The following is a 24,927-nucleotide window of genomic DNA, read 5'->3' as shown; positions in this document are numbered from 1 at the left end:
GTGTGACAAGGGTTTATTTTGGTCTATAAAACTAATCCTGGGACTGTATGACTAAAATAGCTTTTCACCGCAACAGGTGTTAGCTGATCATGAGCAGAGCTGGGCTTAAAGTTCTTAGCCGCAGCCATTAGAAATACCTCTCAGTGTTAAAAAGTCAAGAGCAAGGCCAAAACACCATTGGTGATCCACATCAAGGGACTAGTTTAATTAGAATGGTATTTTTAAAATTTGTTTTGTCTAGTCTTGTCTGGTAGCCTCAGCACCCAATTTGTTACATTACATCATTGTAAATACAGAGTACCTTTTGTTGAATTTGACTGCTAAAACAAGACACTACCTGATTTTTTTTTCATTTTATATACTTCAATATGTTTTGGATAACTGAATGTATTTGAAATAAAATATTAATTCTTAGAGTTTTAAAATTAAATATATGTACATACACACAATGGACAGTTCCTTTTTCCCCCATCTGCAGCTTTAAAGAGTCATTAACAAGTTTCCTTTTTGTCTCTCCACACAAACAAAGCAAAATGTATGCAAAAATATTAAAAACCTTAGTTAAAGAGTTAATTATTTAGACGATACTAGACTGTTTTAGAAATGAATGCTAGACTCAGTATAACAGCAACTACATTGCTCTTATCTAAATGCTATTTAGAGTTCTTCTCTCATTTAATCTGATTTTGCAAGTGACTAAATTTCTCTGGAATGTATCATACCTGGAATTTATCACATCTGAAGGTACATTAAATACTCAGTGCTTTTCAGGCCACACTTGGAGTACTGGGTACAGTTCTGGTCCCCTCTATACAAAAAGGATGTGGACAGGCTGGAAGGGGTCCAGAGAAGGGCCACCAAGATGATCAAAGGGCTGGGAAGCCTGCCGTACGAGGATAGGCTGGGAGAGCTGGGTTTGTTCAGCCTTGAGAAAAGGAGGCTTAGAGGGGATCTCATCACCATGTACCAGTACTTAAGGGGTAGCTACAAAGAAGATGGAGACTCCCTTTTTACATGGAGTCACATGGAGAGGACAAGGGGGAATGGACAGAAGTTGCTCTTGGGGAGATTCTGATTAGACACAAGAGGGAAATTTTTCACAGTGAGGACAGTCAACCATTGGAATAATCTCCCCAAGGAAGTGGTTGACTTGGTCATGTTGGACACCTTCAAGAGTCGTCTGGACAGGGTGCTGGGCCATCTTGTTTAGACTGTGCTCTTCCTGGAAAGGTTGGTCTAGATGATCCCTGAGGTCCCTTCCAACCTGGGATTCTGTGATTCTGTGAAATACAATATAACTCAGTAGCTGGCTTAATCAATTAAAAATTTAGAAGGGAAGACAGCAATACATGTTCTTCTCACAAGACTTACAAAATATTCCACTAGTGTATACAAGAAGGCAAACATCGTTTCACTTTGTGTTTTCCACAGCTTTTTTTTTTCACCCCACTCAAATAGCGTTCTATAGCAAATGGATAGCTCTTGATAACATCCACCCAAAGGAATCCTCATATTCCATCCTTTTTATCATTCTAAATATATTTTTCCTCCATGGTACTGGTTTTAAGCAGTAAATGTTACTCCTTCTGATATCTACCTTGCAAAGAACAGCTTCTGGGCAATTATTTATTCTAGGTCAGCTTGGAAATTGTGCTGGCTTTAGTGCCATTTCTGTAGTACTTAGGATTTCAAGGAATAAAAAGACAGGCAGGAAAGCCTGGAAGTTAGCCCCACTGGGTCTTTTTAAACAGGTAGTGATGACAGGAAGGTTCCCTAAAAAGACCATTTTGAACAAGCATCAACCTCAGGGGTTCCCCAAGAAAGTCTCTTACTCTCCATTGACATTATGAAGGACACTAGGTTCCTAGCTTACGCACATTGGTTAGATGCCCAACTGCGATGCTTATTGTCAACAAATCCTCTAGACAGATTCTCAATAGTTTTTTTATATCTTCCAGTCTCAAATCTCATTTCGTTCCCTTGAGTTTGTCATGGGGCTGCAGACACCTCCGGAATGACTGTTTCGTCTGGGTGGTGGAAAAGATATGTGCTAAACCAGACTTTCTCTGTAGACCACAGATTTCAAAGTGAGAAAAAACCTTAAGGTGTACCTCTCATCCTGCTATAGTTTTTAACTCACAGCAAGGACCAAGTGGAGGAAAATGTAAGCATTTGCACAGATTTAATCTGTTTCAGTATTACTCTAGCTGGTATGCTAGCAATAGATGTAAGGGAATATGAATCAGTAGTCCCACTACTAAAGTGAACTAACTCTTTAAAAAGAACAAAACATCCCATTGTGTACAACTCTTCTTAATTTCCTCTAAAGCAAGACAATTAATCATATTTCTGTAGATGTCATTATAAAAGCCAGCCAAAGAAAGACAAGAATAATTTGCATTAAAAGGACCACACATTGTCTCTTTTCACTGAAGATATTGGAAAGGAGTACTGAAAACAGAATTGAGTAAATTTTTTTAAAAATAAATGCATCTTCTACTTTCAAAAGTTCAACTCTGCCAAAACATTGTGAAGACTATAATCTGTTATCTGTTCAAAGATACTGTGCTACTATCTTCATTAGAAATATCAAGACACTTCAGTGTCTGTATTCAGCTAGCTCTTCTACCTACCCTTAGAAGAAAGAATTCTTTGTTGAAAAAAGACCGATACAGCTGCTTCTCAGCAACAGAGTAACACTACTCCATATTCACTAGCATCCTTTTCCTTTGTTCAGTCAATACTCAGCACACTCAGCTGACAATATGGCTAGAAGTCCTGATGGGGGAAAGAATGACATCACAAAAGAAAATATCTCCAGACTTCAAAGCTTGTTTGTTCATCTTATTTTCTCTAGCAAAGGTAACATAGGTAGCATTGAGGTAAATTGAGGTTGCCTTTCCTCTGCTCTTGGTTCTTGTAAGCATCATTAGTTAGGAGAATATCCAACCTCCTTTTCTGTTCTCCATGACCGTCTCATTTGAAACCTGAAGTCATCCCTAGGCCAGCTCTCCTCTGCAGTGAAGGTCTACAACTGCTGCTTTTACTAACAGATACAAAAATACTGTTCTGTAACAGGCTGCATCTTTTTCCCTCCTTCTGCTTCCATGTACTCTTCCTCACACGCAGAATGAATACCAATCAAAATAACTCTCTCTCTCCCTAAGTATATTTTTCAGTAGTGTACAGGCAAATGGTTAAGCACTTGTTAGACCAATTTTTACATCCAAAGCTCTCCATATCTGTTTCTTCTTCTTCCTGCTACAGTCTTTATGTCTTCTGAGTAACATAAAGAATTTCCTGAGCTGTCTCTTAAGTTGGACATTTCTACAGTTTTTCTTGGAAAATCTCCTGTCTTACTCCATAAACCTGCAACTTAGATATACGCAAATATTGTCTGTATTAAGAAAATGAATTTAAAGGGGGTCATTTGATGCGGACATAGGTATATTGGGATCTGATCTCTAGTCAGAAGTAGAAGAAACACAACATTGTGATGATTGTCTTTCCAGCTAGCTGTGAGGGCAGCTCTGCAGATAAAACTGAGATGGTGGACCAGTGTCCCCTATATTATACACTTCACAGAGACAAAGGTCAAAGAAAATGAGAACTAGAGAAACAATTCCTCGCAAGGGAAGCCTCATATGTTGCACAGAAAAAGCTATGTGAAAGAAGTACAAAGATTTATGCTTACTGAAGGATTTTCAGTGGAAACAATAAAAGACTCAAAGAAAGCTTTGTATGGATTTAAATATAACAGAAACACAGAAAAGCAAGTTCACATTAGCTTGCATGGAACAAAAATAAAACAAAAAGTAGGGAGACGCTTATACTGACCTATAAACATGATTCTTTGATTCTGCATAATGCAGTCTGTAATTAAAATTGCATGCATGCAGATATGTAACTTTCACAGAGACCTTTGCAAGGAACAAAAATCAGAATTCAAAGCCATTTTAGATGCACTGGAAAAATCAACTCCAAACAGCTTCTGCTAGGAATATGTTTTAAATGCTTTTTTTCCGATTTCTAATAATAGTACAAAGGTATTGTCTGAGTGTCAATTTGTTCAGTTCTACTTATACATCCAAACTGCAGATCTATCCTGGATGTCCAAAATTATTTACATTTCTTCCACATTAACAGGCATCCGTGGGCTGCTATTTAGCAAGTCTCTAAGAGCTTAACGGTCTGCGATGATACTAAGTAGTATACATATTGTATCCTCTTGTAAGAGTTAAAAAAAAGAATATTTTTTCATGCTGTTACTTAAGCTGATTTTTGGGTTGTATTTTGGTTTGGTTTTCTTTTCATTTTGAGAGACTAAGTTCAGAAGTAAGTTTTCCTTGGAGGTTCTCAATTTTTTTTAGGAGAAGAAGGAAACTTGAGAAGAAAAGGAAATGTCATGAAGAAAGAAGATACTGTTTTATTTAAAGGAATCTGCTTTCAATGACTAGAGAAGGGTAAACCACATAAGATACGGCTCCTATTTGCACATAGAATGGAGTCTAGCCATATTACTGACACTCACTATGTTGCGCCAAACATATCACATATTCTGTGTTATGTTGAAAACAACTTCAGCCAGATTTGACTGTAGTAGCATTGTCTTTTTCAGGTCTGTGGTTTGGACTTACTCCTAAAACAGCATAAGTACAGACTTCCACACCACATCACAGGCCTTTATTTCCTAAGGCCAAATCTCAACAGTAATAGATCAGATTTTTGGATTCAAAAGACTAGACTTTAACTCTTTGGTACCAATGATAAGGATTTCCCTAGGTATTAAACAAGAGTGAATTTCTCATTTTAACTACTCAGCCTCAGGAATTTCACTGTCTATGCCAAGGTTCTGAATGCATTATGTGCTCTTTTGATAATATCCTGAAAAACAGAAAAGCACATTAAAGAAATTGCTCTCTGCACAGGTAGTAAAAGAGTGAATTTGGTTTGAGAATGCCTAGATGTTATATTTGAAAGAAAGACAGTTTCAGGACTATATGCAACAATACATGCTGTTTGAAGACTCAAGACAAACAAAGCAAATGACTGAAAAAAGGGTGAAAGACAGAAAATCGGTGCCAATGGAGAATATTTTCTAACTTGTTCCATTCAGATCAGCCATGTGGGAGAAGAAACTTATCCTACCCCTTACTGGGTATTCCCTTGGAAACTACCACAGCAGGCATTTAAATCCCCTGCCCTGCTTGCCTCACCCCACCCTCAGCCTTCCCTTTCCTCTGACAAGGAGCATTTTTGGGACAGTGCTATAGGCTAACTTATTCCCTGCTGATACAAATTTATTGCTCAGGGAGACAGTCAGTTATGACTTTTTATCTTTCCACTTCTAGTACTGCTGCCCGTGGCTACAGACGAGAACCATGATTTGTCAATGCTTTCTTTACGTTGGTCAACTATTTCTAAGCTTTTTTTTTCTAAGATACTACTACTTACTTGGCAAAATCCAGGTAAGACTACACATTAAAGTTCCTGTTTCTTCTGTTTCTTTGCTTATTTGAACTGTTTGGGCAAACTCAATGTTTGCAGCACTCTGGACCACTTGAAAAATCCAAAAAATCCCTTAGGCCCAAGAGATCTTGCATCCTCATGCAACTGCCCCAGGCTGGTTCTGCCTGCCTACTCACATTTGTGAACTGACCACTATGTTTCTTCCATTGCTGTGTTTTTCATAGACTGCCAGTGATGCTTCCTGTTTATTTGGTTGATCAACAGCCTCTGGAAGAATATTGCTTTACATACTGCTGCTATCTGATGCAGCATAGATGCTTACTCTAACAGAAACTTATCTTTACTTTCACAATGATAAATTCAAGACAAATAATCCATTTACAATAATTATCCTTAAAACTTAAAACCATAACTGTGTATCTTTTGCAGGAAGAGAATGTAGCAAAGCCAAAATACTGGTTCTCAGACAGATTTGGAGCACAACCATTAAAATTATACAACACAATGGAGCCTCAAAAGCTCTCTTCACATCCTTGGTAAAAGGCAAAAAATTATCTTCTTGAAAAGAACGAATGTAAATGTTTTCATCATTTCAAAACTTTAAGATTAGTCAATGGCACAACAAGAATAACAGCTGCATACAGTTTTTACATTATAAAGATGTTATTTGTGAACCCATCCTATAATGATATTAACTAGTCAAAATCAGCTATCACATTTTTTTCTGCAACAGAAAACCGCCAAAAAATTTCAGGAAGAATTACATGCCTAAACCAGTGATTTATAGTAAGGCTGACACTGACTTTACTATTAAGCCATGTAAGAACAAAATATAGAATATCTATAAAACATCTTCACAACCTTCAGTCTGCAAGAACAGATGTCTGTAGAAGAATGGTGAGACACAGCAGAGGAGAATCCACAGTGCCAGACAGGACTCTACAGGGAGTGTGTCATACCTGGTTTTCCCCTGTTTTGAATGCCATCATCCACCACAGGAATTCTGCCTACAACAGTCTCTACTATTCTGCAATTGACATAGTGCAATACTTGGTGTTCACAAGTAAAAGTGTGACATGTTGAATGCGAGAGGCATGCCTGAATTACAGTTTGGTGGGCTAATTGTATATGGTCAAGGTCACAATTTCAGTGAGAGTTCTGGGATGGCTTCAGCAGTTTCCCAGGAAAGAGCATATTAAGTCTCAAAGACCATTAAAAAATACTTGAGCTCTGATTTCTTCCAGTTCCTGACTTCACCAGCAGAAGTAGTATTCCGTCTCTTTAAAGAGCTACTGTTCCTATTACATGAAACAGGATCAAGCTGCTGGAGGTCACCGGCAGCCTGGCTTTAAACCTTATGTGCAAAATTTTAGTTTCCAGGAACAAAACAAAGGTGCAGCCACCTTCCTTTCAGAGACTGGAGGTACAGTGGTCCTGAACGAAGACTAACTCCTTAAGCAGCAACCAAAAGTGAGGAGGGAAAGGAATAAAAATATGGTCAGAAGTATGTGAGAAAGAAAGGAATTAGGGAAGATGAGAGCAAGAGTGGAAGTCAGATAAATAGGAGGCGAGAGCTGACAAAGGAGGGCTGAAGTGAATACGACACAGATGACTAAACAAAAAGGGAAGCTGACATAGGCATGAGTGACTAATCCTGAAAAAAAAAAAAATGAGTAAGAGACTCCTGGGGACCATGAAAGAAAATCCTGTCTTGGTGGGCAAAAGTGAGTAACGTTCCTAAATCCGACAGAGTTGTGCAGAGAGAAGCTATACTCTGAATATATTTATTAGAGACCAAAGACGATGTCTGGGATGTTCTTAGACTGGAAAGAATTTAAAAGCATCAGCTTTAATGAATTAAGATTCAACACAACAGTCTAGTACCTGTCCAGTTGTTACTATGCACATAAACAACAGCAGTTATTTTAATAACTCCGAAAATTGAATGAAGAAGCTACATGACATTTTCCTTAGACAAAGAGGCAATCTTTGTAGTTATGCACCTCCAAGCTTTGCATTTTCCTAGCTCTGTTAGAGGTTCAACATACACATTAATAAACGTTTGCCCACTATCACGTGAGGGAAAGATAAAGAATATACAGACAAATACACACTGCAATTCTTACACAATAAGCTGTAGGATGAGAAATATGGCCTTATTCCAGCAACTAAATGACCTGCTTGCTTTCTGAATCTTACTAGTAAGCTATTAAACAGCTTCAAACCATGCAAGATGTTCCAAACAAAATAAAAACAATTCTCTAAACATATTTCCTTCCTTTATTTTAAAACTGGAACGGTTTCCACCAACATATATTAAAATAAAAAGCAAAGAAAACACACTCAGTTTTAGCCAATGATAGAAACAAGCCAGATATGATACTAACTTGGGGGAATGCAAATGCATATGCTGTTTCTCTCTGTGTTGTAATTTTAAAATCAAACATCTCCTTTCACAGTGCAGAAGTGTCTTTCACAGTCTATTTAGAGAAATCTGTAAAAGTTATTTTCTCTCTCATCTTTTGTCTAGACTAGATAGAAGTCACTGTAGAATGTGTTGGCCAAAATATTCTGACAAATGTACTGAAGAAAAATCTAGCTGACACAAGACATAGAAGTCTTTCAAGGAAAAAAGCCCAAGCTCCAATTTAATTAATGCAATACATGCTTAAGGATAACCTAGACAAGGCAGTAAAGTCTTCTCACACACGTCAAAATACACAGACTAATATCTAGTGCCATGATTTTTATTTCAGTTCAGAAAAGGCCTCAAATCTCATCTGCACAGATAGAAAAACATTAAATAGTTTAAATATTTTAAAAACATTTTTGTAAATTGAAACAAATGGAACATGATGCTTTTAAACATTTTATTGGCATTTATGTGAATAGTCTTCATAACTAGCAGCTCTACTTGCCATTATTAATGCAGCCAATCCAAACATCTCAAGAATATTTATGCCATACCATATTATCATATATGCTAAGCATATAAATTATACACAGCAAAAAAGTCTGAATTTTCTCACAGTAATCATGACACTCATTTATGATATACATTGCATGAACTGTCCAGTAAATGATCTGGCACCGTTACCGTTTCCTGAATCAATGACCTAACCTTCATAAACAGAATATGAACCTTTCCTACTGAAGTATTTGCACAACTGGAAATTGGTTTTTGTAAGGGTCACAAACACTTCATGCAAGTTACCTTATGAAATGTTCTTGTATATTTCATGTTACAAATAATTATTTAAAATAACACTTTGCTTATCAGTATATAAGTTATCCTAGTAAAAATGTATTTGTGGAAGAAAAAAAAGCTGAGTGATGGGGTCTGCTAGCAAGAATACATGCCTTTTTTTTTCCCCTTACAAAAGCCCATGGTTTATAGACTTAGAATTTGATTAAATGTCATGTTTCCCACAAAAATCTTAAATCAACCATTACTAAATCCCCAGAAGAAAATACCAATTAGAAAACCCTTCCAGTAGCTTGGCTACCTAAAACTTCAGTATTAAAAAGACCAAAGCAGAAAAAAGAAAAAGAGGAAAAAGTCATTGGAGACATATAATTTCATCCCTAGTTTTGGGGGAATAGAAAAAGAAATTCATGCAGAAGCAGCGTAAGATAGATTTTTCTTATTGAGTTCATCTTATATTTTTCCCAAAACAGCTAGAAGAATAGCTACAATTGACTGTACCTGTTTTTCTTAAAACAACAACAACAAAAAAACAAACCCCACAATAAAACAGTGACATTTTAGTGATTATAAATGAAGCAAGGAGCATCAGATTTGCAAACTTCAGACACCTTGGGGAGGAAGAAAAAAAATATACTTCAAGACTGCAATCAAGGACTATGGCATTCTAATCAAACCTATCCAAAATTGTGTAATAAGTAAAAAAATATCTGTTACTTTTTCAATATTTCACCTTTAATATAGACCAGAAAGAATGTTTGGGATGCTGATATATGTTCTACTTCCAGTCCAAACTATAGACATGATACGATCAGAGAAAAATTGAACGCAGTCACTTAGAGACAGTAGCAAGTTGACCAGCGAACAAAAATTCAACCACCTTCATTTTTTCAGATGCTACTGAACAAGCCAGATTAGAGTAATATTTAACATGTTGGGTTAGGAAAAAACAAATGAAGGGACAATACTAAAACTAGGCAGAGGGGATGAAGGCAAGATATTAGGACAGCGAAACAAACTTTAAGAATAATTCTTCCTCACATATGGTAAAAGAACAAAAAATGTAAGTTCACTTTGAAAAAAAGCGAGACTCGGATTTACCCCTTGTTTAGTTCATCTGCCCCCTCCCCAGACGAACAGGCAGATCAGTAGAATATGAATCACTCAAAAAAAAAAAGTGACTGCTAGTACTGGTAATACATGAATTGAACTGATCATCAGAATCTTGTCAAAAAGGGAATATTAAGCACTGCACAGCTTAATGAGAATGTCTTACTTCCTTCAGATGATACCTCAGACAGCATTTTGTTGAATAGGGATTTAATTTCATCTTCTTGTTGCAATGAAATCTATCTTGCTGAGGTAAATTGTAGTAGTTATAACTGGTGGAGGACACAAGAGGGGGAAGGGAAGCCTGCAACATGTCATCTGGCTGTCAGAGACGTTGCTAGAAAAAATAAGTGAGCTGCTGATAGATAAAGAGGGAGGAGGAGGGGGAGAAGAAAGGCTGCTGTGGGAAAAAATGTTACTAACTGTCATCAAATCTGCATGCTTAACTTCTTAAACCCTTAGACAAGCAAATAATGTATTAATATTTAAACATTATTTTCATGTTCTTTTACCACTGTGGTTTCAGTGAGACCACTAAAATATATCGCTTGAGTAATTCTGTACAGGTTATACAAAAGAGCAGACTATTCTAGAAAGGAAAGGCCATCCCAAATGTCTTTGTGCCCAGAAAGGCCCACAATAAATCAGGAATCATCTCCTGTGAGATATGATGCAAGTAGAGCTGTGGATCACATGGACTCAGGGAAGAATGTAGACCACAGAGGAGAACAAAGTTGAAAGGGATAAAAGTGTCAATTATGTTGAAATATGATATTTTGTAAAATAAAACAACTTCAAATAGACTGTTACTTAATCCCAGTTTTGGAATGGTATGCATGCTTCCCCCCTGCTCTGTAACACATGTAATACAGCACCCAGTTACTTTACCCTAAAACATCTAAATGCACACAACAGCAGCAAAAATAACTGACAACACAAGGTAGATTTCCTATCCATAATACATTGTAAACATAAGTACCAGACACTTTGTGAATAAGCTTCCAAGAAATCTAGGTGAGTCTTTGCACATGATACTCCAGCAGAAAAAGACAGCTTCTCTTTTACTATACTCAACCCTACTTCCCGGGATGGGCCAGAAAGCGTACATGCATTAAATTAGGAGCAAGTGTTTAGATCCTGACATTCCTGGAAAATGATTCAGACTTTTGAATAAAAGTGCTAAGACGACGAAAAAGAAAGAAAAAAAGTCTTACTAGTACTAGCAGGGCTTTGTTGAGAGAAAGTCTTTGCAGTATTATAATCCTGTAACCAACAGAGGCTATTCAAAATGGGCAACACAGCTTAGGAAAGAAGTAAAAGAAACTTTTTATATAGCCACGAAAGTTACAGCAGTAGAGACACATGGCACTCTTAATGAGTTTTTCAATACTCTTGCTGGTTATAAAACAAAAAGAAAACTGCAGCCATTTTCTCAGCAGAGAAAAATGCACTGCTTTTATTTAAGCTATATAAACAACTTCTCTTTAGAAACCAAATTGGCATGTTAGTTTTATAGAGATTTTGATAGGAAGGCTTAACATTAAAAATATCATATGCCATGATTTGATTACTCCCTTGTTCCACATTAATAACACAAATGCCATACAAAAGAAAAAAACAAAGCATTCCCGTTTCCACCCTCCACTCCCTCTTCCCAAAGCCCCCTTCCTACAGTGAAAAGCAGAAAAAGTATTCATATATGCATATATACACACACTCAATAAAATGTGCACTGTAATTCTTTGCTGAGATTTTCAAAGGCACCATACAACATCAGTTTCAATTACACTCAATAAATGCCTACTTCTTAAAAAACAAAACAAAACAAAACCAAAACTGTCCAACCATTCTCAAATTCCTTAGGAAAAACAGTCTCCTATGGAATTGGTAGCTCAATACAATGGAAAAACAAAAGACATGAAGCATTCCTATCTGGTCCATCTTTGGAATACACAGTATTCTTTGGAATTTGACAGACTCCCTCCACATTCTCCAAGTCCTTTAGCAGACCTTAGTGTCCTTCACGGCATTATTGGAACAATTTCAGAACAATCAGTTATTTTCGTTAGAAGATGGTGAATAATTTTTACGTTTTGCACTCTGAGCAAAATAAAAGCTATTACACTTTTTTATTGCTCTTTAAGAAAGATATCATCACCTGCTCAAAGTGTCAAGAGACAGAAGAACTGCCAGAGCCTCCTTTTCTGGGTTTCACCACTTAAGAAACGAACTGCTCTACTCTCCATAAATGGTAGAAGTCTCAGGAGCATAACAAACCAATGCAACTAAATTTTCCACGGTCCCTTTTCTTTCCCTTCTCTCCTTCAATGGATTCCAAAGAATACAAATATGGGGCTAAGATGTGGGAAGCACAAAGGAAGAGGCTTCTCTTCCAGTTTCTGGTTGCTTTTTCTCCTCAGTCTCCTATAGGTTAATACTGTTGCTACCACTCAAAGTCCCTTGATTATAACACACTAATATGTGAAAAAAGTAATATTCTCCCACAAAGGCCATTTCTCCTAGACAAAGTGAGGGCTTGGATAGATAGAAGGGATAATGTTAAGAACCAGCTGCATTTCCTTAATCCTGGGTATTCTGCTGGAGTGTCATAGACTATGAAACACTGAATTGCCTCCTTAGTACGCAAACCATAAGCTATAGTATAAGCTTTCCGTAAAGCTATTAGAACTGGTATTGCAAAGTCTAATCTTATTAGTGTTTTCTCTTTAAAAACATTTTTCTCTTTTGTACACAGAAAAATGTAATACTATCCAGTATTTAATGCTTCCCCTATTTCCCTGCAAGAACTGCATAATCTTAAAATGAAACATAAGGGAAGATTTACCACTTCTCACATAGAGCTTTCATACGTTCCTGGAACTCTTTTACATTTCAGAAATACTGTTTAGCTTCCTGTTCTAAAGTTTATGTTCACATGATGGACATCTATAAAGCTTTAAATGTATTTAAAAAAAAAAAATCTTTCAAAAATACATTGACTTATCATGTACATGTATGTAGCAGTGTTCATTTAATCTCCTCTTTGATATATTCTTTTAACTGCATTACCTATTCAAAATAATGTAAACAGCAAATATTTAATAGAAGTGATTTTAAACCCTACTTTTGCTCATTTACAGAAAGCAGTTTTTTTCTAAAAAAGTGTTTGGGCCACTGATATACAGAGATCAGTGACGTACTTGTGAACTTCTGGGGAAAAACTGCTGCCCAATACAAAACCCAGCAGACTTCACATTAGTATTTTTACACTAAAAACTATCAATTAAAATTAAAGATGGGATAAGAAAACATATTTAGGCATTGTAAAACTAACCTGCGGGGCTGGGAGTACACTAAGCTACAAAACCTCCATGGGAAAGCAGTACTGAGTTAGTTCTCTGGTTTCTTGCATTGTATACTTGCTACTTCTTATACAGAAAGGTCTGGGGGAAGAAAGTTTATTATAAGGAAGAAACCAGTAATTCTAACAAGAAGCACTGGGTCCCACTATTGGTTTACTGTCCATATTTTCCTCTCTTAAAAATGGCTTTTAAATGTAATATTCAGTTAGCTAAATCAGAACGTTTGTCAAATATCATATGCATAACTGTTACCCTGAAGCAGCTTGTGAGACATTTCATTTCTAAATAAGACCTTACATTTCTTAGAAGTCCAAGTGCTCCATAACAGAATTAATTAAAAACATTATAACTGTTTCCCTAAACTGTTATGCATGAGAAAAGAATATTTAATTCCCTTTGAAATAAAATGTTTTATTTTGTGTTTATTCTTAAGTGCATGTGAACCTCTAAATTTATCTAATTTCATCTACAGGTTAATAGCTTAAAAGCTGAAATATTACACTGATGATGATAGCCGAACAGATTTGACTAGAATACCTCAAGCAATGAAGTCCAAATTATTGTACCAACAGGAACTATCCCAGCCAATGAGACTACGTACACAAGTACACAGGATTTGATACACCCCCACACCTCGCTTCAAAAATTAGCAACATTAAAAGTAATTCTTAGTTACAAAAGGTAGTATTTTTAGGACAATGGCAACTATTCCCAAGCAACTTAAGTAAATGAAAAGCAGCAATCCTTTTGTATTCGACCGCAGTCACCAAGCAGTGACTAATAGTGACTTAATAGTGTTATCTTTAGGACTGTAAGCTATGTTTAAAATATCTATCTATCATACAGATCTAGTCATTTTCAACTTCCACAGATATAAAAGGGAGTTTAGAATGCCTTATTGCCAAACTACATCTAGTATGAGGCAGGACCACATCATCTACTTGAGTTTACTTTGATCATCCTTTCCCTCTCATACTGCCTGGACCTTAATTCTTTCTGCTTGAGAGAAATTGCAGGTCACATACATTTGTTTTGCAATGTCCAAAGCAAGAGGATCTCTTGATGATTTACTGATCTATTAAAAACACCTTACAATTTCTCAAGTTTCCCAAGATTCCCTGAAATACTCTCCTTTCTTCAGGAAACATATATTTCTGCAGATATCGGATGAATGCATGACAACCATCTGTCTCTCTCTCTCTCTCTCTCACACACACACACCCACACACACCCCGCACCGTTTAAATAATGCTAAAGAAATTACTAGAGCAGTAACGATACAGTGCTCATTTGCCTGTTTCACTAGGTAGTACCAAAGCTTGGTGCCACTTATTTACTCAGCTAGCAGCCATTGTAAGAACCAAGGCTGTGCTAACATTCACACAGAACATTGCTACTGCCAGGGGGCACAGTGATGGATTTGCTTGCCTTGGTGACTCAGAGCTAAGACGCAGAAGAGCCCAGAGATTCTATCATGAAATTCTGCAGTCGCTATCCACAATTTTAGGCTCAGGTACAAATGCCACAAAAGATGCCTTATTGAAAAGAACTTACATAAGCTGATATCTGATTCCCATTTTCAGTTTCCAGGAAAGATTTGGCATGGTAACACTACATATCATACTTGTTCTTGTTTGTGTATTGGAAGCATAGGTCAAGATCAAAAGATGAAATAATTGTAAGACTGAATTACATCCCTACATCCAGTTAACTTGGAAACATTAAGTAAAATTTAAAAGAACACTATTCTGATATTGAAATTTATTATTTCCTCTAATTTTTAGGCTACCAGCTACTTCTTTAAGTCACTGCTGTCCACTGAATTCTGTGCTACCAGTGAGATCTACATTCCTGTTTGTTTACCACTTCTTCTTTGCTACTCAGAACACAAAATAATAGGGAAGCCTACACATATCCTTTCAGCTGTGACTCTCTGGAGATTTCTCCTGATAGTGGCTGCTGACCTTACAAGGGTGAAGCAAACCGTAGCTGACTTACAAGTTCTATAAATAGATAAATAAATTAATGAAAACATAAGCTCCTCATAGTCACTGCAATAAATCATCAGCTCTCCTGTGATTTTTTTGAGGAATCAGCCACTAGATGGCAGAAAAATGCAGTTTAATTTTTATCATTATGAAAAAATTCACCCAACAGATCTCTTACCTCTCAGATACAGGTAGCAATGTCAGATAAAAGATGACAGTAAAGCTGATTATCTTTCTTGTCTAGCATATGTGCTACCTTGACTTTTTCCTCCTCTGCTGTAAAACTGAAGCGTGTTTAAATGTTTGAAAAATCAAGTGTTAAAGGAACTAAACCCCCTCCTGGTTTCATTATTCTGGAAAGTATACCATTACAGGAATAGGCCCAATCTTGTTAAAGATGATCTGTTATCACAATATGACTCCATTTAATATTAAAGATAAAATACATGGGAAGTTATTTTCAAGATTCAGCTATATAATGGCTGCATTTCTTTCTTTAAGTTTTTTCCTCTCCTTTAATGGTCATAGTTCTTTAATATCCTTATTGGGCACTTCAATTACTACTATATGAAGTGAAAGTGGATAGTCTAATTTTTCCTACATTTCATTTTTTTCTGCTCTCTATTCCCACCTTTAAAAAAAAAAAACAAATCAAAACTGTAGTTCAAAACAAAATATTTCAGAAACAATGAGTATACCATGAGAAAGCACTATCATCATTGTAGCCACAAATGGAAAACCTACATAAACCAAACTGGTTTACAGTGAGTCACTCACTTCCCTCATGCAGATCTTACATGAACTGTATTAGCATAGGGACCTAAATGAACATTACTTTAAAACCAACCTATTTTACAGTTATTGAACTAATAAAGATAAAAGATCCTAAAAAAGATCAGGGTTTTCTTTTTCACAGATTGAACTTCATTTTACCACCACAAAATAACCCCAACAACCCCAAAACATTTCCACGGTTAACCTTAGATTAATGTCCATAGTCCTTTCACATAACTACAAGTGTCAGTAATAAAATTCTAGCTCAACTGAAATCAAAGGGATTTTTGCTGAGATCCTATCTGCAAACTCTTACCAAGAATTTACTTTTTCAGACGGCACTACTACAGCAAAAGGGTCTCAGACTACAAGGCTTGGGTAGGAGAACAAGCTCTCTTTACTGCACCAAAGCTGAACTCTAATATTGTGGAAAGTAAGGAAAAAATGGCAATATAATCCCTGGCTGCTCCTCCTCCACACTCCACCCCCATAAACTATTGTTGAAAAACACACAAAATCAGAAAAGATCAAGGAAAAAAGCAAACTGTGTTTTGTCTTGAGTAAAAAAATTATATTGAAAAGATACTGACTTAGAAATTTCAAAGCTTCTTTGGATGTAACAGAACTGTTCTGCAACAAATCAGCTGTTGGAACTGGGAAGAAACATGTCTAAGCAGAACATCTGATATGTAGACTGAATAAATCTGACAGAATAAAGCTGAAATTCCTTTTCAACTCCGCTTAAACACTGTTCAAAGAAGAGCACTTTCAATACCAGCGCCATAGGAAAAGTTTGATGTAAAAATACTTGGTTTAACACTACATTATAATTCATATAGTTAATAAAAACTAAAAACAAACACATAAAAATGTTGTGTGTGTATTTTCAAGAGAAAATAAATTTTCAGATGTCAAGCTTATCCTGCATGATGATGGCTCAAAACTGGGTTGACCTTCAGTATCATTTTGATTTCCTGACATAAGAAAAAGTTAATGAAACAACTGAGTATTAACTTAGTTACTAATAACTAGTTAACTGTAGTAACTAGTAGTACAAAACACATTTGGTTTACAGTTTCATGTGTAATATGATTGACAGGTTACTGCTTGGTACTTAAATATTTAAGTGAAAGCATTTTTACTAAGAAGTCTGGATAAGTTACTTACTGAAGTAAAAGCCAGAAGTTCCTCTTCAGTTAATTTGTGTATTGGATTGTTCTTTTGGAAGTCTATACTGTAAAAAAAAAAAAATAAAACAAAACAATGCTGATTTAATCTTTAGAATATAACTATGCAGAACACATTTTTCAAACTTGCAGAAATCTAAGGGACATTCTGGAAAACTGTTACAATGACAAATGGGAGTGTGGTATGTGCAGAAGGCGGCCTAGACCTAGGAGCAGTCACAGAAAAAAAAGAACCATTTAGGGGACCAAGTTATTTTCATAGTGCCTTTCCAAGACCATTCTAAATGGAAATGTTTTACTAAGTTTAAGCTGATGGGAATAACAATTTTACAAATCCTAAACAGTTTTAAATCCATTCTCTGTTTTCACAGAAATCTGTTTTCATTTAAAATTCTATGACTAATTGAACACATTCTGCAAAGCAAAAAACCACTAATGCTTAAAAAGTGCTGAAGGGTAATCTCAAACAAACACCCTCTCTCTAGTCACTCAAGGAACATGACCAGTCTCTCATTAACTGGCATTACCACTAGCTTGTGTTACACAAAGGGGGAAAACCAGAATAATACAGAGATATGAGAATTAGAATTATTTTATTCACAGTTGGACATGTTTACAGAGATGATAAAGAAATCGTGCATACAACTCTACATGGGTGGATGTTCTCTTCAGACAACAGCCCACCAACATTTACAAATATACTACAAGATACACCTCCAAGTAGCACAAAGAGCAACAAGGCTACAATTCAAGCTCCCTGCGAAAACAAAAGTTATTGAGTGAAAATTTATTCCCTATCATACCACAGAGTACGCATCATCACCAAACCTATATAATGGCTATATACATAAGCTTAAATTAATCACACTATTCCTTAAACTTTGCAGACTTCATATTATAGGTTAAAATTGCAAAGATAGTATACTAATTGTGATGATAGGTCACACTGAAATTATGATCCCTACTTCACATACCTTACTTTGGAGACAAGACTTTGGCCCAATCTAACTCTTTTCTTGCTATTTTGTTAATTCTTCCTTGTACATATGATACAACTACCATTGCAGAAATAACAGTCAAAACTTTGATTAAAACCTTGTTACTAGCCATAAGAACAAGATACAGAATAGAGGCTGTCTGTTGAAATCTCAATTATCCTCGAAAGATCATGGTGATCAAGAGAGGTTCCTGAGGACTGACGGAAAGCAAATGTCACTCCTATCTTCAGCAAGAGCAAGCAGGATCCAGGTTAGCCTCACCTCAATCCTTGGAAAGGATATAAAGCAAATCCCTCTTGAAGCCATTTCCTAACACATGGAGGGAGTGGTTGGTACACACTGACTGGGGGGAAGTCATGCTTGACCAACATGACAACCTCCTGTGATGAAATGACTGGCTTGCTATATTTCGGGAGGGCAGTGGACATTGTCTACCTGGACTTCAGTAAGGCTTTCAGCACTGTCTCCCACAAGATCCTCATGAAGAAGCTGATGAGCAGACAGTGAGGTGAACTGAAAACTGGCTGAACAGGTGAGCCCAGAGGGTTGTGATCAGCAGTACAAAGTCTAGTTGGAAGTCAATAACTACTGGTGTACCCCAGCAGTCAATACAGACTCCAACACTGTTCAACATCTTGATTAAGAATCTGGGTGATGAAGTAGAGTGTACATTCAGCAGATTTGCTGGTGGCACAAAATCGGGAGGAGCAGGTAATATACCAGCAGATTGTGCTGCCACCCAAAGAGATCTCGGCAGGCTGGAGAAACAGGCTGACATGAACGTCATGCAGTTCTGCAAAGGGAAATGCCAAGTCCTGACCCTGCTTGAGCAGGGGGTTGGACAAGATGATCTCCAGCAGTCCAACATCAACCAATCTGTGATATGAAGAACAAGAAGGTGACAGAATAGTCTGCACACATTTAGATAGAAGAAATCATGCTTGATTGATTAACTGAATAGCCTTCCATGGTGAGATGACTAGATTGGTGGACTTTATCTTGACTTTGGAAAGGTGCTTGGTGGAAAGAAAAAAAAGTGAAATAGACATTCTTTAGACAGATAAATCAGAACTTTAGAATAAAACCTACTCTGTAGCAGAAAGAAGTATTCTCTAGTAAAACAGCAAAAGCTAATTGCCAATAGTTTACAATTTACAACCAGTTCTTTAATCTGCTTAATCGGATCTACGTTGGCAGCCTAATGGGTAAGGTATCCAGTTTAACTAGTTATAGAGTTTGGGACTTAATTAGCTGTAGTATTTGTAACAGTGGAATTAATAGCAATAATTCCGAAGTACCCTCTTTGGATTAAGATTAAATCTTTCTGCTTGTAGAACTGACTTAGAAAGTTGACAAATATTAAAGAACATTGTTAAGAGCTATTAAAAATAAAACAGCATTCTTCAAATAGCTGAAGTTATATTAAAATGCAGAATACAGAAGGAATCAAAACCTCTGGAATATTAAATAATAACGATAATGAAATATCTATTAAAATGTAATTAAGGAGTCCAAAAAGTGTTTAAGGAGCAACTAACCAAGAGTCAAAAATCAGTGCTAAATTCTTCTTCCAATAAGAAGATTATAGGAAAGAAGAATCCTTCTCAAATTAAAAAGCTGCAAAAGAGGTTACATGCTAAAAGGCTGGATGCTAAGAAGTTATCAGGACCAAAGAGTATTCACTAAAAAAAAAAAGAAAAAAAAGCTTAAAGTGAGTTTTGGGATGAAACAGCTGAGACACTAAAAGCAGTGTGTAAGTCCTCATTTAAAATTTCCTCAGTACCTGAAGACAAGAGTGCAGCAAAAGTGATGCCAGCCTTTAAAACTGGTGTCAGGGGATCACTGTACCTACTGGTTTGTAAGCATAATCTGTTGCAGGTAAAGAGAGACTATATAATGAACAGAATGACTAGATATACCTGGACAAATACAATGTGTATAGGCAGAGTCAGCCAGGCTACCAGGAAAAAAAAATCCTGCATTACAAACATGTTGGGGGCTTTTGGAAATTTTAACCAGTGTGAAGATATACATAAACTGGCTGATGAAATCAACTTGGATCTCTGTAGGGTTTTTTGAGAAATGCCTCACCAAGAAGGACTTTCAAAGAAATTGAGCATTCATGAGATAAGAGGGAATGTCTTAGCAAAGGTCAGTAACTGATTAAAAGATAGGAAATGGTATGAGACAAATAGTCAGCCATCCCAATGGAGAAGGTTACCATTGTAATCCTGCATAGGTTTTGTGCTGTGATCCATGAGCTATATTAATAAATAAACTGGAACAGGAGACTGCATAGTGACATTAAGAAAACTTGCAAATGACCTGACATTCTTTGAGTTAAGGATGTGAACAGACAATAAGGAGCTGCAGAAAGACCTTACAGGGTAGAGCAAAAGGGTAGTAAAAATGCCAAGCAATGCACAATAGGAAACAGTTCTAGCTTCACAAAAAAATTATAGGCTCTGATTTGACCATTTCTATTCAGGAACAACTCTTCAGCACTGCAGCTGCATGAAAACATTAGCTCAATACTAGGCAGCTGTTAAAAATTCAAATCAAAATATGAGTAATTAATTAGGGAAGTAATAGACAATAATGTACTAGGGCATACTACAAAAAGTATATGAATCAATAGCATGAAGCCCACATAAAATATGACATAAAGCCCTTGTTTGTCTACCCATAAATAGTATGTTCTCTTCTGAACCTTTCTTTCAAAAGCAGTAACTTAGTATTAGAAAAATTTCAGAAACAAAGCTAGAACTATTGTTGTTTTATGCTGGTGAATAATGGTGTTTTATGCCTTACAAACATATAAAAACTTATACAAAAGCAATGTCTGATTAGGCTAGGACTAACCAAAGAGGGACATTGCAGAGGTTTTCAAAACCGTTAGGAAATAAGACAGTTTAGTCACTAAATGAAGCTATTGGCAACCAAAACTAGCCAGAGGAGGGTTCTTTTGAATAGCAGACACAAAATACACAGACCCCTTTGCCAAAAGATGCTACTAATGCAAAAAAAATTTACATGGGCTCAATGGAAGACAACAAATATCTGAGAGATCCATTGAGGGCTACCATGCAAACAAGCCAGATTAGGCTCAGGAAATCACTGTTTAGAGGCTGGGAAAGTATTAGGGAGAAGGGAGTGGCATGTGCTTGCCCTGTTATTATTCACCCTTAGATATCTTCTCACAGCTACTCTTCAAGACAGAGTATAAAGTTAGATGGATGAAGACAACTGCTGTGTTTTTGTTTGCTTATGTTTCCTGCAAGTGCAGACAATGCAAATTCAAGTTCCTCAGCTAACTACTTAAAACTAGTTAACTAGCATGAGGTAGATGATGAGGAATAGATAGGTCAAACTTTCCACATAGGAATTTCTATGACTATTTGCTGTATTTCTATGCAGTTTTACCAGCTGTGTTAATTTTGTGAATGAAAAAGGGCCAAACACAACAAATTGATCACTTAACAGGCATTTTCAAAGTTTCACAAAAGTATTTCAAGTGACTAATGTTTTTTATGGGAGCATTCTGAATAGCAAGACAGGAAGTTCATCTCCCCAGTGGAATCTCTTCACACAGCCGTTTTGCACAGCAATATATTTTGTAGCAATTATTTTAAACTGCCATAAACTGACCACGGTGAGATCACTGCACTGGTGGTCTGGCACCTGTAATTGGTTTGTTTAAAAAATAATAATAATAATTTACAGAAAAAGCTTCATCACCTTTAATGCTGTCCAAGATTTTATTTCATAGCTTTTACTTTCACAGGACAACACGTAAGCTTTGGCCATCCACAGTCACTTTACCATAACCTCTTCCCTTTCAATGGCTTGGAAGAGACATTGCCTTGTACTTCTGGTACAAGCTATATAGCATGACCTTGCTATAAAGCAGAAAAAAAGCTGCAAACATATATATTTATATGTAAATCTTAAGAAGCACATGATCCATCTTACCAACTGTAACCATGTAAGACTTAGGCCTTCAATCTAGCTAACTGTCTAGGCTTCCTTCAGAGTCCATGCAAAAATACAGATAAATGTAGGGAGTGATTCACTCCATTGTAAAATAAGTGCCTGAAGCGAAATGAATCACACTCTGCAGATGCTGATTTCTCCACTGACTACAGAACAGAGAGCCAGCTAGTATTAGATTCTCAAATTTCAAGTAGCTAAATGTTTTCCTGTTTCACCTACCCAAGTTCCCCGTGATGTTTCCATTGCCAACATGTATATTGGGATTTTTTTTTAATTACTCAATTGATTCAAAAGCTTATATTTGGTAATTCTGTTAAAAATCCTTTAGTCCTAATGCTATTTACTGCTTATGCAGCTGTTTCAAGTACGCTTCTACAGCTCACTGTGTAAACTGTACAATATATTATTATGCAATGTATTACTGTATAATAAAAGTTAGACTTCCTGATGCTTTCCTTACAAGCTGAAGACTTTGAGCTGAGGTACCTCCAGCATAACACACTATTTTGACCTGATTTGATCCTTGAGAGACAGCAAAAGATTAAGAAATAACCATCCACTGGATGTTTCTCTTTGCATTCCTAGAATTTTCTATAGACTTATCTAATTTCTAAAAGCTTTCCCTGTTGAAAAATTGTGAATCAAGTGATGAGAAGGGATTTTCTTCCCAAGCTGCTGACACACAGCTACTGTGGTCTATTCTAACAGCAATCCAATTTGGGCTATTTCTAAGTGACAAGGGAAACACACTCCCCTTAGTTTCTCAGCATTTTGTCATCTATACTATATTAACACATTATTTAAACCATACATTGGCCCAATCTTAGTTGTTTCTTTTATATTTTTATTTTATTTTATTTTTAAAATTGTAATTTTAGTATCTTTTTCCATCAGCCTCTGAAAGTTTGGTCCGAGGCTCTATACAAAGTTTTGGCCACAGTCTTAAGGCTTGACTATAAAACAAATTTTACACCATCGTGAGTAGTTATTTTCAGATGAAATATCAAAAAAGTCCTAACCAAGCAATGCTTCTGCACTCCTAGGAGTTTCTTTCAATATTTCCTTTAGGTTGCATTACTCCTGCAGTGAGATGATCTGAAGACATGTCTAGACACTTCTTCCTATAGAGACACTACAAAATCTGGATACGATGGAATAGGAAACCTTTGTGTAAGCAAGGCAGACTGGGGTGGTTTTTCTCCCCTCTACACTTTATTTTAGCTACAGCTTCATTATCATAAGAGGCAAATACTTTCTTTTAGATTTAGTTCCACAGACTGTTCAGTGTTTGGAAGTAGAGGAATTTGCAGAGAAGAAATAGAATAGGCAAACACTTTAAAGGAAACCACCTCAAATTACAGGTGCCACAGAGATCCTGCTGGGTACAGTTTACACTGCTACTTTGTTATATAAATGGATTACTGATAATACTGACAAATAAGTTATTCTTTCCTTACATCAGTGTAACAGAGAGGTTTAAAAAAATATCTAATTGATTCAGGCTCATGCATGTTATTTACAAGCTGACTTAAGCATACTGCGTGAGATGTTCCTTAGACTTTTGTAAAGACGGCTGGTACGAGATATTTCAACACTTCAAAAAATTTTATATCCTCTTAAAATGGTATTGGGGAGGAGGAGATGAAAGTTGTTGTACTGATACTGTAATAGTACTTTATTTAGCCAGTTGATCATTGTAACCTACTTGAAACTTACTTCACAGCAGGAAACAATATGTGTATTCAGATAATTTCACTGGATCCTGTGTAATTGTAATTAAGTGTTTTCTGAAAGTTGTAACAATTTGCAGTTTATTGTACTATCCACAAACATTTCTGCATGCTGCTGATTTTGAGTTAAGATTATTTAGCTACAAAAATCTCAGTTGAAATAAGGGGCACTTCTGTGACATTTGGTGTAAAACAAATACTAGCAAGCACAGTGAAATGTATAGGAAAAAATTTGTTCACATGTACTCTTTTCCTTTATCTGCAAGCTACCTTTCTTCAACAAACCTTGTAGTGTCTAAAAGTTTATTTGCATTAGAAAAAACATCCACTGCTGACAACTGCAGTCAACAACAGATACCATTAAGGTGGTGCTAGACCTAAAATGAAGTCTAGTTAGAACTGCTTTGGAAACTTAAAAGAATTCTAAAGTGAACTTATTAATTATGAAATGAGGTGTTTCTTCTACAAAACTGAAGTCCTCAAGCATGAAAGAAAAGCAAGGAATTTCTTATAGCTAAGGTGTGAGAAGTACATTTTGCTTAAAAGTGAACACTAAATGCTTTAACATGTATATACCTCCTTGCAAATTGATAGGCCAATAGCTTGTATAGACACCAAGGGTACAGCCAGCAATCCAAGCCTAAACCCCACTCAGTCCTAAGGGTTATATCCTAAATCACCTCAGAAGAACAGTTCTCAAAGCTGGCATTCTACTAACATTTCTGCAACATGGCTGGACATGAAATCTTGTCTCCATCTGTGACTGGAATAGTTTCAGTTGCTTAACATTACCCCACCTACTGAATGGTAGCTACCATTCCTATGGGGAAGCAACACGGACTTTTTATTTTGTTGGTTGTTTTTAGTTTCTTAAATGAGTTTCTTGCCTTGAGTCCTGCCAAACTCACATACCACTGAGATTTTAACGTACACACACAGATGGCAGTCAAGATAGTTTCTAGTCACTATTCAGAGCATGACAGTGGTGGTTTCAAAGGGACATGCTGTGGTCAAGAAACCTACTCTGCAGCCGGCCAATGTAAAATCCAAATTCTACAAATTTTTAAAAAAGAGAGAGAGAGAGAAAACAGAGAAAGACCAATAGGCAAAT

At 36.3% G+C, this 24,927-nt stretch overlaps 1 protein-coding gene across 2 annotated transcripts in view; it reads right to left on the bottom strand.

The window, feature by feature from the left end:
• The window catches only part of TTC27 (tetratricopeptide repeat domain 27), a 125,522-nt gene that overhangs the window by 66,115 nt on the left and 34,480 nt on the right, over nt 1-24,927 (bottom strand). For both annotated transcript variants that reach the window (XM_064445902.1, XM_064445903.1), the window contains exon 9: nt 17,076-17,142. In XM_064445902.1, coding sequence (XP_064301972.1) covers nt 17,076-17,142 — 67 coding nt within the window. The remainder of the gene's footprint in view (nt 1-17,075; nt 17,143-24,927) is intronic.

The sequence above is a fragment of the Phalacrocorax carbo genome, chromosome 3 (genome assembly GCF_963921805.1).
Source record: "Phalacrocorax carbo chromosome 3, bPhaCar2.1, whole genome shotgun sequence".
Lineage (NCBI taxonomy): Eukaryota > Metazoa > Chordata > Aves > Suliformes > Phalacrocoracidae > Phalacrocorax > Phalacrocorax carbo.
This window is presented reverse-complemented; position numbering and strand designations above follow the sequence as displayed.